At 53.9% G+C, this 17,289-nt stretch overlaps 2 protein-coding genes across 4 annotated transcripts in view; one reads left to right on the forward strand and one right to left on the reverse strand.

The window, feature by feature from the left end:
* The first annotated feature begins 1,181 nt into the window (after positions 1-1,181).
* Polr2e (RNA polymerase II subunit E) lies at positions 1,182-5,349 on the forward strand. Of its 2 annotated transcripts, none has more exons than XM_031349946.1 (7): positions 1,182-1,334; positions 2,328-2,502; positions 3,644-3,840; positions 4,121-4,179; positions 4,425-4,503; positions 4,633-4,704; positions 4,941-5,349. In XM_031349946.1, the coding sequence occupies exons 1-6, from the start codon at positions 1,278-1,280 to the stop codon at positions 4,696-4,698; spliced, it is 633 nt and encodes a 210-aa protein (XP_031205806.1). In that variant the 5' UTR covers positions 1,182-1,277; the 3' UTR covers positions 4,699-4,704; positions 4,941-5,349. The 2 variants fall into 2 exon arrangements, with proteins under 2 accessions (XP_031205806.1, XP_031205805.1); XM_031349945.1 differs by having other exon boundaries at positions 4,945-5,349.
* Positions 5,350-10,077: 4,728 nt separating this feature from the next.
* The window catches only part of Arhgap45 (Rho GTPase activating protein 45), a 14,006-nt gene continuing 6,794 nt past the window's right edge, over positions 10,078-17,289 (reverse strand). For both annotated transcript variants that reach the window (XM_031349931.1, XM_031349930.1), the window contains exons 11-23: positions 16,354-16,542; positions 15,771-15,908; positions 14,971-15,161; positions 14,760-14,884; positions 14,584-14,661; positions 14,392-14,493; positions 14,114-14,286; positions 13,585-13,773; positions 13,352-13,489; positions 12,459-12,685; positions 12,154-12,364; positions 11,189-11,276; positions 10,078-10,850 (exon numbers count right to left, since the gene is read on the reverse strand). In XM_031349931.1, coding sequence (XP_031205791.1) covers positions 10,534-10,850; positions 11,189-11,276; positions 12,154-12,364; positions 12,459-12,685; positions 13,352-13,489; positions 13,585-13,773; positions 14,114-14,286; positions 14,392-14,493; positions 14,584-14,661; positions 14,760-14,884; positions 14,971-15,161; positions 15,771-15,908; positions 16,354-16,542 — 2,166 coding nt within the window. In that variant the 3' untranslated portion in view covers positions 10,078-10,533. The remainder of the gene's footprint in view (positions 10,851-11,188; positions 11,277-12,153; positions 12,365-12,458; positions 12,686-13,351; positions 13,490-13,584; positions 13,774-14,113; positions 14,287-14,391; positions 14,494-14,583; positions 14,662-14,759; positions 14,885-14,970; positions 15,162-15,770; positions 15,909-16,353; positions 16,543-17,289) is intronic.

Consider the following 17,289-nt stretch of genomic DNA (forward strand, 5'->3'; position numbering starts at 1 on the left):
GTCTGAGGGCATATGGTGGGCTCAGTGGTCAGGTGCACTTGGCAAAAACTCGTCTTTCCAAGTCAGGATCAGCGAAAGTTCCCAAGCAGGAACCGGTGATGGTCTGTAGATCCCCGAAGTCAGACACACATCAGGACAGACCTTGCCAGTCATGGCGGTATATGCCTTTAATCCCAGCACTGACAAGGCAGAGGCAGGCCGCTCTCTGTACTGTTAAGACCTGGTCTATATACCAAACTTTTAGCCAGCACACTCCCCCAAAGAAAAAGACAAACAGACATTTCTGTGAAATCCAACTGTATAATTGGGTTTAGCCCTGGAAGCCTTTTGAGGGTCCATCTTCTCACCACCTTGTCAAGCTTCTCACAAGTTAGCCCACCACATATCACACTTGTTTGTTCATAGTGTATACGCCCACATATCGATTTTTTTTATTTTAGATTTTTAGTCGTTTAATTATGTTTATCTGTGTGCCTGCGTGTGGGTATGGACCTGTACTCAGAGGCCAGAGGCATCAGACCCTCTGGAGCTGGAGTTACAGATGGCTGCGAGCCTCCTGTGAGTGCTGGCATCCAATTTCTCATGCAAAGTGCATATATACTAATAAAATCTTGTATAAAAAGGGAGACTGGAACACGCCTTTAATCCCAGCACCTGGGAGGCAGAGGCAGGCGGATTTCTGAGTTCGAGGCCAGCCTGGACTATAGAGTGAGTTCCAGGACAGCCAGGGCTACACAGAGAAACCCTGTCTCAAGAAAAAAAAAGAGGGGGGGGGGGACTGAGGCACATGAGCCTGTCTGTTCATCACTGGGCTCCCCCTTTCTTTCCTTTTCTTTTTTTCTTTTCGGTTTTTCGAGACAGGGTTTGCCTGTGTAGACCTGGCTATAGGTTAGGCTGGCCTCGAACTCATCAGCTGGCCTCGGCCAGGAGAATTAAAGGGGTGGACAACAGCCCGGATTTCTTTTGCAAACGCCGAAAGGGCGCAGCGGAGGGGGCGTGGGGGAAGAATTATCGCAGGTCGAGTATCGCGAGATCTTCCCGGGTGCGAGCTCGCGCAGACCCCGCCTCGGTGAACGCTGGGGCTGCCCGCCGCGCAGCCTGTTGTGGAAGGTAGGTTTATTCCGGCGTTCACCTAAGACAGAACAAACCTGGGCGGGGCCTTCCCGGCATTCCGCGCAGGCGTACTGGCTGGGGGCGGCACTTGATTAGTCTTGCGCAGACTCGGTGCTGGCAGGCAATCTAGCGAGCGCGTTGAGTTGTTTGTGAAGAGCAGCAACATGGACGACGAGGAGGAGACCTACCGGCTGTGGAAGATCCGCAAGACTATCATGCAGGTAAGTGGCGTGGGGAGGTTTGAACGAGCGCTGAGTTGCGGATTAACTGCGGTTGTCCGTGGGCTGGCCTCCAATAGGGGCCAACCCTGCATCAGCCTCTCAGGTGCTGGGGTGCATCCCCGTTTAAAGTGTGGAGTCCACCCACGCTGGCCTCAGCTGTTGGGAATCCTCCTGCTTCAACCTCCTGACCCTGCCTCAGAGGAAAAGCCCTGGGTGGGCTCTGCTTTGGAAGCGGGAGGCAGGACCTATGCATGGTCACATCTGGTTTTCTGGGTGCTAGGTAGCCGCCCCACCCGCACCCACATGCTAGCTCACAACTATCTGTAACCCTGTTCCAGATAGAGGGAAGCTTGCCCTTTTCTGGTCTCTGGGGACACGAGACACACACAGGGTGAAAAACATATTTAATCCTAGCACTTGGGAGGCAGAGGCAGGCAGATTTCTGAGTTCGAGGCAAGCCTGGTCTACAGAGTGAGTTCTAGGACAGCCAGGGCTACACAGAGGAACCCTGTCTCGAAAAAAAAGAAAAAAGAAAAAAAAATGTTTAAAAGAAAAAAACAAAAACAAGCCGGCATGGTTGCACGCGTCTTTAATCCCAGTACTCTGGAGGCAGAAGCTGGCGGATCTCTGTAATTTAGATGCCGGCCTGGTCTACATAGTGATTTCCAGGATAGACAGAGTCATGTAGAGAAACCTTGCAGGCATGATTCTGCGCCACAGCCCTGATTCTGGATGAAGCTCTTGTCTCCCTCATCAGGATTGCCAAGACTGGAGATGGAAGGTGGCTGTGTTCAAAATGTTGCCTACAGATGCCAGAGGATTAACCTTGGCCTGCTCCAGTGAGGCTGGTGGGAAGGGAGGCTTGCCCCGGACCTCTGTGGTCTCAGTCTATACTGCTGGGTCAGTCCACTCTTAGTCCCCAGCTAGCCTAGGCCATCCAGGGTCAGGTCCATGCACTAAGTGCTGAGGATAACTGGCTCTTTGTCTCTGCAGTTGTGTCATGACCGAGGCTACCTGGTGACCCAGGATGAGCTGGACCAGACACTTGAGGAGTTCAAGACGCAGTTTGGGGACAAGCCCAGCGAAGGACGACCAAGGCGCACAGACCTCACCGTGCTGGTAGCCCACAACGACGACCCCACAGACCAGATGTTTGTGTTCTTCCCAGGTGAGGGCCCCTAGGCTGGCAGTGGTGGCATCCTCCAGGCCCAGGGTTCAGATGCCAGCTTGTGACAACCTGTCACAGCTCTCTCCCTGTTGTTTACCACCTCCCTGCTTGCTGCCCTGCTGGTGAGTACGTGTCCCACCTGGCCTGGCCTAATGTTGCCTGTGGGACTGTGGCAGCTGCCTGCTGTTTTCCCTTCTCCCCTGGGAAACTTCCCATTCGCTGATGGTGTTTTTCACCCCTTGAGTCCCAGGACCAGCTCTCAATCCCCCTGGCTCCTGTGTGCTGTATTCTACAGGCTTTGCCTGCAGCTGAGGTGCCTTGTAGGAGTGAGTGCTATTGGGGAGCCTGGGGCCTCCCTGTGCATCTGCCTTCAGTCTCCCCAGACAGCTTGTCCCCTTTAATACCCGTGTTTTGTGGCCCTGGAGCCTGGGTTTTTAGTGTGAGAATTGGGGGTGCGGGGATAGGCATGGCAGCATATGCTTGTAAACCCAGCACTTGGGAGGCAGAGACAGGCAGGCAAGGCCAGCCTGGGCTACACAGTGACTTCCAGGGCAGCGAGAACTATGTGGTTCTCATCCTTCCTGATGCTGGGACCCTTCAGTACACTTCATGTTGTGACCTCCAACTATAACATTTTCATTGCTATTTTTTAGTAACTAATTTTGCTACTGTTATGAGTCATAATGTAAATACCTGTGTTTTCCAGGGTCCCAGGGCCCCCAGGTTAAGAACCACTGATACTGAGGCACCATAAGGTCTCAAAAAAAAAAGGGAGGGTTGTGTAGAGTCTTGACATCCAACAGTTTGCAAACTAGGTGACCTGGGCCTGCCCCTGGGCTCTGCCTGAAGAGATAAGGTTAGCCCCTTTTAGACACAGGGTCCAACTCTTGGTCAGCCAGTTTCTCTTTGAGGCTGCCCAAGCTGACAATACCATATCCCCCAAACCTCAGAGCTGCTGAGAATCCCCACCCCCTGTTCCAGGGGGGCCGACAGTGCCTTCGTACTCTGTGGCCATCTTCTGTAGTGGTATCTGAGCCCTCTGGCAGCCCCATCATGGCTACCTTGATGATCTGGTTATCCCTTGAAACTAAGACCGTAGGCTCCAGTAGTGGGTGTGAGGGTCGTGCTTGTGTGCCTGCAGAGGAGCCCAAGGTGGGCATCAAGACCATCAAGGTGTACTGCCAGCGCATGCAGGAGGAGAACATCACACGGGCTCTGATCGTGGTGCAGCAAGGCATGACGCCCTCCGCCAAGCAGTCCCTGGTGGACATGGCCCCGAAGTACGTGCTGGAACAGTTTCTACAGCAGGAGCTGCTCATCAACATCACAGAACACGAGGTGCGTGTGCCTGGGTGGTGAGGTGGGGTGGAGTACAGCACTGCCTGTATCCCGGAGACAGGACCATGGACCTCCCCAGTCTCAGGCTGTGCCATTCATGAGCTGGGGCAGGATGCTTCCCCAATTTTGGTTCAGTGGCCTTGAGTAGCCAACCTGGTGGTGATATTAGTAGCCTGGTTGTATCCTCTGTCCCGGCCCTGTGACAATACCTATTAGCCTTTTGGGGTCTGTTGAGGTTTCTGATGGCTACATGGCTATGGGTGGGTCTCTGTCTCCACAGCTAGTCCCTGAGCATGTGGTCATGACCAAGGAGGAGGTGACTGAACTGCTGGCTCGATAGTATCCTTTACTCTGTCCCGTCCCCCTCACCCCAGTGCTGCCCGCCATTTGCTTCCTTTGGGGGGGGTTGGGTTGGTTTTTCATGACAGGGTTTCTCCGTGGAGCCCTGGCTGTCCTGGAACTCACTCTCTAGACCAGGCTGGCCTCGAACTCAGAAATCCACCTGCCTCTGCCTCCCAAATGCTGGGATTAAAGGCGTGCGCCACCACCGCCCAGCACACTGTTTGCTTCCTTGACTGTTGTAGCAAGCTTCGTGAGAGCCAGCTGCCTAGGATCCAGGCCGGGGACCCTGTGGCACGGTACTTTGGGATCAAGCGAGGACAGGTGAGAAACCACAGGCGTTGTTTCCCCTCCTAGGCCCTTTGGAAATTGTTGGTTCCTGACACCCCTCTGGTTCCCCCATCCTCCTCCCTCACTCTGAGGCCCCCCCCCCAACTCTGCCTGCTCCCACAGGTTGTGAAGATCATCCGCCCCAGTGAGACGGCCGGTCGCTACATCACCTACCGCCTGGTGCAGTAGCTGCAGGTGAGCTCCAGCGTAAGGAGGGTTTGGCATTGTCCCTGGATGACTCTGCTGTCTGTGCTTGACCCGGTAGAGGGTCTGAGCTGCACCCACAAAATTAAATTGTAACTGGAGGGCAGGCTTGAATCCTAACGCCCAGGGGCAAAGGTAGGCAGATGTCTAAGTTCCAGGTGAGCCAGGGATACAGAACAAGCCTCAGAAAGGAAACAAACAAAAACCCAAAAAAACCTATACTGTTGCCAGGGGAAATCTAGCGCTCTAGAGACTGAAGCAGGAGGATTGCTGCTGAAGTCAAGTTTGTGGACTCTTTTGCGGTGTGAGAGTGTCTCCTGGAAAACAATGAAGAGGAGCCTACAGCAGCACTGCATGCAGGGAAACACCTGGAGCCTCTGGCGCTGCCCCCCGACGAGAGCGACGGCTGCTGCATCGGAAAGCTAGGCCCATAGCTGCTGCTCCCATGGGCCCCAGCATGTGGGTCAGAACTGGGTTGCCTTTTGACCAAAGGGTTCCATCCTGGTCATTGTCGCAGGACGAGCATCCTCAGAGTTGCAGCCACATCCCCACTCCTCTCTGGGGTCACTGTTCTGTTCAGAGTTCTCCATTCTCGTAGGACTCTGTTGAGAATTAAAGGATATTTTGTGTAGATAAGTTACTGTGGTGTAGTCCTAGACCCTGCAGGGTGGTCCCTAGTGAGCCTTTCCTGTATCCCTCCCTGTACCCCCCAGTTGCTCCTGCCTGAGTGGCCGGGGCCTTGCCACTCTGACCTCTGGACTGACTTCGGAAGACACGCTTCAGTTACCACACAGCAGCCTTGCTGTTGTAGAACTGTGGAGGAATTTTTACCATGCAATTGCCAGGCTCCTGGGCCACACCAGGCCTTCCTATCCACTTTGAGGTTTGAGACAGGGCAGTACAGTGGGCTTCCTGAGTAGCTGGGGTGACCCTTAAGTCTGTGCCCACCTCAGTGCTGAGTTGACATTCCCACCCTGTGCTCAGGTTGGCCTAGAAGCTGAGCCTCCTGATACTGGGCTTGTTGCACCTATCTTCATTGTATCTGTAGCACATACCTGGAGTGGGGGGGTGTCGTTCATGTGTTGAACTCAAATGACTCCATAGTGGGACAAAGTCTCCCTGTATGTGTAACCCAGGCTGCCCTCAGACTCCTGTGTGCTGGTCCACCTGCCTCTGCTCCACCACGCCCAGCCTCTTTGGTTCTTTCGAGACAGGGTTTCTCTGTGTAGCCTTGGCTGTCCTGGAACTCCCTCTGTAGACCAGGCTGGCCTCTGCCTCCCAAATGCTGGGATTAAAGGAATGCACCACCACCGCCCGGCTACACACCCAGCCTTTTAACCTTTTGTCTACCTGTGATTTCTGAGGATGCCAGTGGTTCACATCCCCTGGAACTGAAGTTACAGGTAGTTGTGGGCCCACATGTGAGTGCTGAGAGCTGAACCTAGGAGAATGGCCAGTGCCTTTAACCATGTTCCATGTCTTAAAGCTGACTCCATTTTTTTTTTCCTCCCGAGACAGGGTTTCTCTGTGTAGCCCTGGCTGTCCTGGAATTTACTCTGTAGACCAGGCTGGCCTCGAACTCTGAAATCCTCCTGTCTCTGCCTCCCAGGGGCTGGGATTAAAGGCGTGCGCCACCACTGTCCAGCGTGTTCTATCTTGGTGTGTTCTGTCTTTATACATACAAGAAGAGGGCGTCAGATCCCATTACCGATGGTTGTGAGCCTCCATGTGGATTCTGGGAATTGAACTCAGGACCTCTGGAAGAGCAGTCAGTGCTTTTAACCACTGAGCCATTGCTCCACCCCACTCTATCTTTTCTTACACACACATTGGTCACATCCATGCTCCAGAAAGGGCTTCAGTCCACCTGGCCCTTTGTCCTGCAGCAGAGTGGAATCCTCAGGAAGACAACCTGAGAGCTGATTCCTCGTCTTCCTGCAGAGCTGTGGGCGCCTCGGGTTATAAGGTGAGGTGTTTTCCACTCAGACTGGGGTTTCTGGAGTTTCCAGCAGATTCACACCCAGGCTTCCCTTCCCATCTGTAGGAGGATGAGTCTACTCTCTTAGAGGGACACTTTCAAAAATCATCCTGGCCAAAACCTGCCAGGCCTAGAAGGGCATGGAAGTATCTCTCCCCGAGGCCCTCGGGGTGTTGGGTCCCTGTAGGCAGGAGCAGGGAAGGGATGGAGTTAATGTTTCCAAAGAGGCACAGCTTCAGTGTGGGCAAATGGAGAGTGGAGACAGGTGACCTTGACAGTTCTCACTTCGTTCTTTGGTGACCATAAGCTGAGAACCCAGAGCAAGCTTGGCCCAAGTTCACCCTCACATGAGAAGAGCCAGGAAACTGGGCAGTGGTGGTGCACGCCTTTGATCCCAGCACTTGGGAGGCAGAGGCAGGCGGATTTCTGAGTTCGGGGACACTCTGGTCTACAGAGTGAGTTCCAGGGCAGCCAGGGCTACACAGAGAAACCCTGTTTTGAGTTGGGGAGGAGTGGGAAGAAGAGGCAGGGACTCCATTGTGTCCCTCCAGGAGTTTGCTGGGTGTGACTTGAACACCCACCTAGTGTGGGTTTCACACCCAGCGGCACACTGTCATCCTCCTAGCAGCCCCACCTTGGTGGCTTTTGTGACAATTCTGACTGAATGGGCATACCTCTTAGACACTAGGCAAAGTTCTCGTGACTTCTTAGAACAGGAAACCAGGATCAGGGTGTGGCTTGGTAGGGGTGTGGCTTGTTTCTATTCCAAAGTAGTGCCTGGCAGCCCAGGAGCCATCTCTAACCTCAGCACTTGGGGAGGGGGCTCTGTAAATTCCAGACCACCCAGGGCCACTAGACCCTGCATAAAACCAAATAATTTAAAAAGAAAAGCCAAATTGTATGCACGTGAGGTTAGCAAATATATTCAGTGGCAGCCACCCATAGATAGTTCCTCTCGAAGAAGAACTGAGTCCAGACTACCTTCACGTCTGGGTCCTGGCCTGGTGCCAAGACAGCTTGTTTACAAGATTAGGGCGGCTCCTGAATTTCTGACCACTCTAAGTCTGTCCAGACCTTCTCTGAGTCACCCTGCCCTCAGGCATTTTATCTGCTTGTGGTTTGCTGCAGGCTTCTGGCTGACCCCTCACCAAGAAGCACACCCCCCATAGGAAGCTCCACCCCAGGAAGAAAGGCTCTTTCCTCTCCTGCTGATATCAGGGTGGCTGAGAATTCTTTTGACTCCTGTCCTTGGGATGACCAGCTGGCCTCTCCTTCCCAGCTCTGTGTGTAGCTGAGGCAGTCCTTGAACTTCTGATGTACACCTCCCACCCCACCCTGCCTGTGTCCACTGTGCTGGAATGAAAGGCATGCCCCACCCCCACCCCAGTTTATGAGGACCTGGGGATTCCCCTGCCTTCAAGTGGCCTTTCTAATGAGAGGCTGCACATTGAGTTCATGTGAGTAGAATGACCCAGGCCCACCTTTGTGCGAGGATCAGGGCTGAGAAGGTTAGCTAAAAGAAAAAAATGTAGGTTGTAAACAAAAAAAAAAATTAAAAAATGGCATGGTGGGATATGCCTTAGATCCTAGCACTCTAGAGGCAGAGACAGGCCAGCCTGGTCTAAAGAATGAGTGCTAGCTAGAACAGAATAGCTAAAGCTATGTAGAGAGACCCTGTCTCAAAAAGCCAAAACTAAAAATAAATAAAATGTAGTTGGCAGACTGGATATATAGCATATAGACAGCTGTCCTCACCTCACTCGGGATGCTGAGTGAAGATTAGCATGGATAAGCCAGGCAGTGGTGGCGCACGCCTTTAGTCCCAGCACTTGGGAGGCAGAGGCAGGCGGATCTCTGAGTTGGAGGCCAGCCTGGTTTTCCTGATTAGCATGGATTACAGGCTAGTGTCCTCAAGACATTAAATGCAAGGCCCAGTGTGTGAAGGGGCTTGCTGCCAGCCTGACAGCCCACATTTAATCCTCAGAACTAACTTCGTGGAAGGAGAGAACTGTAAGTTCTCCTCTGACCTCTCTGCAGCGTCTGTATGAATATTACAAATAATAAAAAGATCAAGCTGGGCTGGAGAGATGGCTCAGCGGTGAAGAACACTGACTATTCCAGAGGTCATGAGTTCAAATCCCAGCAACCATATGGTGGCTGGCTCAATCATTCATAATGAGATCTGACACCCTCTTCTGGTGTGTCTGAAGACAGCTACAGTGTACTTACATATAATAAATAAATCTTTTTTTTTTTTTTAAAAAAAAGGCGCACGCCTTTAATCCCAGCACTTGGAAGGATTTCTTGAGTTCAAGGATAGCCAGGGCTACACAGAGAAACCCTGTCTCAAAAATAAATAAATAAAACAAGATCAAGAGACAGAGGAACCCCTGCATCACACAGCCAGGAAATCACAGAGGAACCTGGAACCCTGGTCAAACTCAAGACCCTAAACTACTAAACCAGAAAATTAATGCAAGTCCCCAGCCTGGGCTCAGTGGATAAAGCACTTGCATATGTGAAACTGTGGCTCATCCCCAGAACCATGTAAATCGGCTTGAAGGGGCAAGGCTGTTGCCCGAGCACTCTGGGGTAGATGCAGGAGGATTGGTAGTTCTAGGTCTTTGGCCAAACAGCAAGTTCAAGGCCAGACTCTGAAGCCCCGTCTCAAAAGGGAAAAGGCTAAACAACAAACAAAACCCATGTACTCTACACTCTATGGGCAGCTCTGCCCTGCGTGACCTGAAACTGTCATAAGTGTGTGTGTGTTCAGGACTGCTTGCCTTAATACCTCCTCAGAGTTCCTGTCACAAGATGGTCCCCACAGCCCGGGGCCACCTCCTGAGCCTTTGCTTGAACCAGATTCAGAAAACAGACCAAAGAAGATGGATTTAACATGTAGGCCAGTCTCTTGAGAGCACTGGCTGCTCTTGCACAACACAAGTTCAGGATCAGAGCCTCTGCCCACCTCTGCAGGCAAGGCATGAACAAGACTCCCAGACCCACAGGCAAAACAGAACTCACAAAGTAAATGTTACAAAAAAGATGCCGTTGGGTGTCGTGGCACTTGCCTTTTTTTTTTTTTTCAATTTGGTTTTTCGAGACAGGGATTCTCTTTGTAGCCCTGGCTGTCCTGGAACTCACTCTGTAGACCAGGCTAGCCTCGAACTCAGAAATTTGCCTGCCTTGTGCCTCTCAAGTGCTGGGGTTAAAGGCTTTTGCCACTGCTGCCCGGCTTTGGCACTTGCCTTTTATTCCAGTGGGTAGGATGCTGAAGGAAGCAGATCCCTGTGAGTTCAAGGACAGCCAGATCTATTTAAGGAGCTTTAGGATAGCCAGGGCTCCAAATGAGACCCTGTCTGAGAAGCAAAGAACAAGGTCAGGGCTGTGGCCCAGTCGGTGAAAAAGTTTATTTCAAGCAAATTGGGGGTTCCTATGTAAAGCTCCTTCACTGCTCCTTGGGAGAGACCCACTGTGTGCCCCCATCCATCTGTCCATGTCCAGCCTCCTGCAAGATTTCTGAAGCCAGAGCTGCCTCCAGCTCCACACACAGAAGCCAGGGCTGCACCCACCACACAGCGTCTTGATGCTGCACCTGCTCAGATACATCCAGACTGATGGGGATGGTGGGAGAGATGAGGGCATCATGGGACACTGCAGTTGCATCTGCACAGGCTCACAAAGGCCAGGCAACTCCATCTGGGACTGTTGTCCATCTGAGTCCACGGTACCAGGGGCCCTGAAGTTCCTTGGCATTGTGAGAATCCCCCGAGTCAAGGGCCCATAGTGACCCTTAAGAGTGGCTGTCAGTAAGCTGATTGTCCCCGGCATCACTGCCCAGCTCAGACGAACTGTGGCTGCCGCTTCTGACTGGTGCCACCTGTGATCTGCCCACCTCGGAGCTGCATGGTGGGCAGAGGGGCCCTTGCTATGTTGTTGGACTGGTTGGTGTTGAAGTGACACAGCCGCTGGCCTAGGGTTCCATCCTCACCCTCCAGCTGTTCCTCACTGCCACTATGGCTCTGGGGACCTTCCTCCAGGCCTGCCTCTGTCTGCTCCAGGAAACTGAGGCGGTGCAGGGCACTGGCATCCGAGGATGAGAGCGGGTCAGAGGCTTCTTCCAGCTCAGAGTCCGAGTCATTGGATGCCACGTGAGATTCTGGGACCGAGAGAAGGGGACACAGAGAGGGATGAAGGGAGGTGAAAGAGCACACACACACATACAGTCACACATACACACACACTGACCTAAAGACAGGAGAGATGTCTTGTGATCTGGGATTCTATCACTGACCCCAGCCCGTTCTTTCCCATCTCCAGCCCTGCCATGGGTCTATAGACCCAAGCCTGCCTCTCGGCCCTCTGTCCCCTCCCTGGGGTGGATGGCCACACAGTACAGGGAAAGTCAGTTCATGAGAACAACTCATCACCACAATGATGCGGCCTGACCTGACCACCCTGGGTCACCGGCCAGGGTCTGTGGGCCCCACTCCTCACCTCGGCTTCCATCTTCCACCTCCTCCTGCATGGGGAAGACGACGCCCTCGGCAGTTTCCAGCTGGGCACACAGGGTGGACGAGCCCTCCTGGATTGGGAAAAGGTGTGGGCTAGCTCCAGCATGCCCCACCTCCGCTTCCAGCATTCATGTATTTAATCTTTAACTTTTTGCTGGGTTGGTTTTGTGAGACAGGGTTTCTCTGTTTAACCTGGCTGTCCAGGAACTCACTGTGTAGACCAGGCTGCCCTCAAACTCACAGACATCTGCCTGCCTCTGCCACCTGCGAACTGGGACTAAGGGCATGCACCTCCACCAGGCAGCTCAGACTTATTTTTTAACTTATTAATAATTTACTTCATTGAGACAGGATCTCAATATGTATCCCTGATTGGCCTGGAACTCTCTATGTAGACCAGAGTAATCTGCAATTCATAGAGTTGTGCCTGCCTCTGCCTCCCCAGTACTGTAATTAAAAGTGTTTTTGTTGCCGGGCAGTTGTGGCGCACGCCTTTAATCCCGGCACTTGGGAGGCAGAGGCAGGCGGATTTCTGAGTTCGAGGCCAGCCTGGTCTACAGAGTGGTTTCAGGACAGCCAGAGCTATACAGAGAAACCCTGTCTCAGGGGGAAAAAAAAGTGTTGTCGTTGTTCTTGTTGGTTTTTTTGCTTTGTTTTGTTTTGTTTTGTTTGGATACAGCTACATAAGGTTCTCACATAGCCCAGGCTAGCTTCAAACCTGCTCTGTAGCTGATGCTGGTCTTGAAGCCCTTGCCCTCTTCCCTCCATCTCTGCCTGAGTCCTAGGATGAGATGCCCACACAACCTGGCTTACGGATGCGGCAGATGGAATCCGAACCCAGGGCTTCCGGTATGCAGATCCAGCGCTCTATTACTGAGAGGTAGCCAGAACCTTCCCAGCATATTTGTGCCACTTCCCCATAGCCTAAAGGGCTCCCACCTCCCTTACCTGGCTGTCAGGTGCCTCCTCTGGCTCCTCCTCAAAGACCAGGCCATAGTGGACAATCAGAGTCTCGATAACACGGGCCTGGTGGGGGTAGTCCACCAGAGAAGAGAGGGACACGGTGGCGTCAGTGGGTCGAGGCCTCAAGAGTGTGGGCCCGAAAACGATGCCCAGGTTCCCGGGGGTCATCTTGTTATCCTGTTCCATTTCCACGATCCTGGGGAGGGGCAGAGATGGGTGTGGGTGAGTGTGGCTCCAGGGATTTCCCCCCCCACCCCCAGTCAGCTCTTGCACCACTCAGGGACCCTCACCTTCGCAGGTGCCTCAGCAGGTATACAAGTGTGGCCCGGTTTTCGGCTGGCAGATCCCGCATGAGCTCACGCAGGCGACCCACCATGGCCAAGGTTGCAGCCTCACTCTCGGACCCGTCCTGCCGACCCCGGCTCGCTGCCTTGGCTTCGGCCTCTGCCTTTAGGCTGTCCTTAGCTAGCCCCACCAGCTCATGGTAGAAGCGAAAAGAGATGAGGGGCTCCGGCAGCTGCAGGGTGACACATTCAGATAGAGGTCACAGGGCCTGGCCTAGCAAAAGTGAGTATCTGACAAGCCCCTCCCCCTACTAGATGCCGGTCAAGCCCACTACATTAAGTCTAGTCCTGCCTCAGACCGGCTAGGGGCTTGTCTATCAGCTTTAGCCACGCCCACCACGCCCCACTGTACTACCTAACATTTCTCCATCCATCCCTGTACCTGCCACCCCCTGCCCATCCACTTCTAGTCACGACCACCAGCTCAGAACCTCCTTTTGGCTCCTGCCCAGCTCTGACCATGCCCATCGAGCACGGGTCCCACCCACTGCAGTATCTAGGTCCACCCCATCCCTACCTTACTAGTCCTAGCAATGTCCAGGGGCTGGTCCAACCTAGTTTTAGCTCCAATACAGAGTGACTCAAGCACATCACCATGACCCTGTTCAGGCCCAGTAGCCATACCCACCCAGCTCTTGCCACGCCTATTAGCATAGAAGGTGACCCTCTCCCATTTGCAATACCACCCCACCCCACCGGTCCCCATGCACACACCTGCCCCCAACCTGTCTCTAACAAACTCACAGTAGGGGCCCATCAACGGCAGCCTTGGACTGCCCCCTACCTCCGCCCTGGCCACACCCTTCCCACAGACCCGGGTCCATCCAGGTTGGCCTCACCTGCCGCAGGTATAGCTTTAGGACATTGCTAATGTCGTGGGGCGAGGCCTGTGACAACTCCACCAGCTCTTTGCCATTCTCAAAGGCCTGGCATAGCTTCTCCACACGAGTTTTCACGCCGTTGACCCGGTAGATTCCCTGGGGGAGTCAACAGTCACCCTCAAATCTAGACTTTGCACCAGCTCCAGGTCCTCTGGGTTCTCCACTAAACCCTTCCTGTCCCAGGACCTCACCTTGGTGTGCAGTGCCCGCCGCTCGATCTCACAGACACATTTTTTGACAATGAAGGGCACCCCGTCAGGGGTGCTGTGGGCTGCCTGGCTGAAGTCTTGTCCAAACAGCTGCAGGCGACCCTGAAGCTTCTTGTGGCCACACTGGATGGCCAAGGTCTCCAAACACTTTTTATGACAAGCCAGACAGCACTGAGAGATGACAAAATGTCACTTTTCCAGACACCTACTGTAAATGCCAGGCCCCACCTCCACAAGCCCGGGGGTCTCTGCCCTGGAGGATCCTGTACCTGGAGCACATTGTCAGACCTAAAACCTCCCCTGCCTTTCACAGGCCATTTTGATCTTTCTGAGACAGGGTCTCATGTAGCCCAGGTTGGCTCAGACTTGCTCTGTAGCCAAGGATGACTCTGAAGTCCTGATACTAGAACGAGAACCTAGTGCTTCGTGCTTGCACCGCCAGCCCCTGGTCTATCCACTCCGTCCTGATCCTTGATGATGCCCAGACCCAGGGCTTGGGGTACACACACACCTCTTCACATTCGGCTCCTTGGAAGTACACGTAGCTGTTACATTCTCTGCACTTGGCCGGTGTGCGCAGCTTGCGAAGTCGGTGTGTGCGGGCTGCCTTAGACAATCCCACATGGCGGAAGGGTCCACTGGGCATGGCCACAGGTAACTCGGGGTCCATGCCATTGAGGTCAGCTGCAGACAGGATGAAAAGCCAGTGTCACCGAGACAGCCGGAGGCCAGTTGGATAAATCATGTCTAAATTCCTTCCATCGACAGGGCTCACTGGGGGCCCCTCACCTGAATCAAAGGCTGAGGCTACCAAGCCAGCTTCCTGATCTAGCTCCTCACCAGATGACATGGTCCCACTGGACGATGTTCGATCGAACTTCTTCAAGTCCCCTAAATAGAAAACAGAGTTGTGAAACACTGGAGCCAGGCTGGCCCTGCCTGGGACTCCCCTGTGTGACACACACCCAGGTGCTACTTCACCTGAGCTGGAGTCCAGACTGACTTCGGTGTCTGAGATGGAGATGGGCCAGGACTTATGTACCTGGTGACCTCGTCCCCCTGCAGGATGAGAGAGGGATGAAGGAAGTGGGTCCCCACAGCAGGAAGCAGGGGCCATCAGAATACAGCATCTGCTCGGTGTGCTTGCACCCACTCACCCCTGTGGTCCTTGTTGGGAACCCCCTCAGAGGTGCCGCCTTCCTCGGGGGGGCTGCCAGCAGTTTCAGGTCCTGAAGCATCGCCAGGGTTGAAACTGCCCTTCCGTGTACGCATGATTGGGGACCTAGTGGTAGGTGTCAGTAAGAGGTCTCCCCAGATCTACCACCCACACTCCCACTGGAAGCATGTGGCTGCACAGGGTGAAGGTACCAGGCATTGGTGGAAACATAAGGCTCAAAGTCGTAGCGCACGTCGGGCTCCTCGCCTCGCTGCAGCTGACGCACGTGAGATGCATACTGTTGGCCCGGGTCATATAGTTTGCTGCTCTCGCACAGCATTTGGAAGTTCACGGGCAGCGGTGCTGTCTGCATGTGCATCAGCTGGTAGTAGGAGATGGTGGCCTGGAGGAGATGTGCTAGTCAAGAGCTGGGCCACGCCCCAATCCACGCCCGCATCAAGCCACGCCCACAGTCCAGCACCCTGACCCAATAGTTCTGCCCCTATAGCGCTCCACCCCAAACTACACCCTTGTAGAGCACCCACCAGACCTCCTTCTGTCTGCTGCCCAAACCCTCTAACCTAGAGAGTTCACACTAGACAAGGACCGTCCCAGGGCACTTTACTTGTTGCCCCAACCCATCTACAAAGCCACACCCTTCAACTTTCAAAGAACTGACACCCAGCCCCTGCACTCGGCCCAAAGCCCCATCCCTGCTCCTTCAAACCCTGCCCCTTGCACAGTTCGCCTTCAGCCCCAGGACACCCTCCCGTGGCCACCCTACCCCTGCTGCATTATCCAGCTTGTAACCAACCAGACCTCTGCTGCGGTGAAAGAGTCTTGCCCTACCCTGCTCCACCTATCCACTGTTCTATACTACTAGAATCACCATGCCAAACCAAACCCTGCCCTTGCCTTGCCCACATCATGCTCCGCCCCTTTAGCAAATACACCAAATCCGTTCATTGCCCCCACCTCTCCAAGTTCAGCCCACCCAGTGTCCACCACGCACCGACTTAATGGTCTGATCGCTCTGCCTGATGACCTCCTGGATCTGCCGCAGCGCAGTCACCTTTGTGTCCTCCAGCTCCTGCTTCTGTGTCTTGGCGTCTGCCACGCATGTGCGGTAAGTAGCCATGGCCTCCTCCGCCTGAAGGATTGGTTAGGGGCAAGGATAGGGTGAGGGTATTGACACAGAAATCCAGGAGAGACCATTATGGTGGGCACATATGGTTTGTCGCCACCTGAGGGACAGCCTGGGAAATTTAGGGAGTCTGTCTCTACATGAAATATAAGAGGTAGGCCAAGGGCAAGGTTCAGGAGTGGAGTTCTTCCCTAGAATCCCCCAGCGAGGAGCTGGGGTAGAGCCCCCACCTAGAATCCCCCAGTGAGGGGATGGGGGCGTGGTCAGGGTGGAGTACTTGTCCTTATGTTGCCTGTGGACAGGCCTAGAGATCCATTCTCAGTATAGCCAAAAATTAAAAAATGAAGAAACAGCAAAGGGGAGCTGGGCATAGGTGGTGGCGGTGACACACATGTCCCCCGGAGGCACCTCTCTCTTCCAGGACTCCTCTGGGCCCCTCCAGCTAATGCACCTTGTTTTTGGCCTCTTCCTCTAGCCTCCGCCTCTTGTCCAGGGTCTTGGAGACTGCAGTGCTTGCTCCTGGCCCCGTGCCCTGTTGTTCCTCTTCAGCTTTGGCCACTTGAAGCCGGGCCTTGTCGTGGTCTTCACAGCGTTGTTTGTAGCCCTGTTTGGCCTTGCGCAGATTGGCCTCTGCCTCTTGCTGTGAGAGGAGAGAGGATCCAGCCTGTGCCTCACCCTGGCTCTGCCCTCCCTCCCTCCTCAACAGCAAGGACCCCACATTCCCAGCCAGCCAACAGGGACACTGGCAGCATGTGCAGTGGGACCCCACGGGGAAACTGAGGCATGACTCAGAGCTGAACAAAAACACAAAGTGAAACACATCTCCCCGCTCCCCACGCCAGGTCTCAGGAAGTTTCACTTCCTGTCTTACAGATGAAAACAGAGAGCCGCCCTGGCAGGAAGCCTAGCACCCTGGGGTGACAGGAAGCACTGAGTCACAAACTAACGGGTCTGGGTGGGGGAGCGCACACCCCACAGTCTGAAAGTCAGAAACCTAGCCACGAAGGCTAGGGACTCTGGGTGAGACTCTAGGGTCTCAGAGGAAGAGCTCACGTTAAGCCTGGCTTCTCAAAGTAAAATAAACAAACAAACAAGCAAACAAGCCTCAAGCCAGGCAGTGGCGCACACCTTTAATCCCAGCGCTCAGAAGGCAGAGGCAGGCGGATCTCTGTGAACTCAAGGCCAGCCTGATCTACAGAGCAAGTTCCAGGACAGCCAGGGCTACACAGAGACACTGCCCCCCCCCCCAAAACCAAATACAAATAGATAGACAGACAGACAGACAGACAAATAGAACAAAAATCCTCATAGCGCCAGGCGGTGGTGGCACATGCCTTTAGTCCCAGCACTTGGGAGGCAGAGGCAGGAGGATTTCTGAGTTTGAGGC

Source organism: Mastomys coucha, unplaced genomic scaffold (assembly GCF_008632895.1).
Source record: "Mastomys coucha isolate ucsf_1 unplaced genomic scaffold, UCSF_Mcou_1 pScaffold4, whole genome shotgun sequence".
Lineage (NCBI taxonomy): Eukaryota > Metazoa > Chordata > Mammalia > Rodentia > Muridae > Mastomys > Mastomys coucha.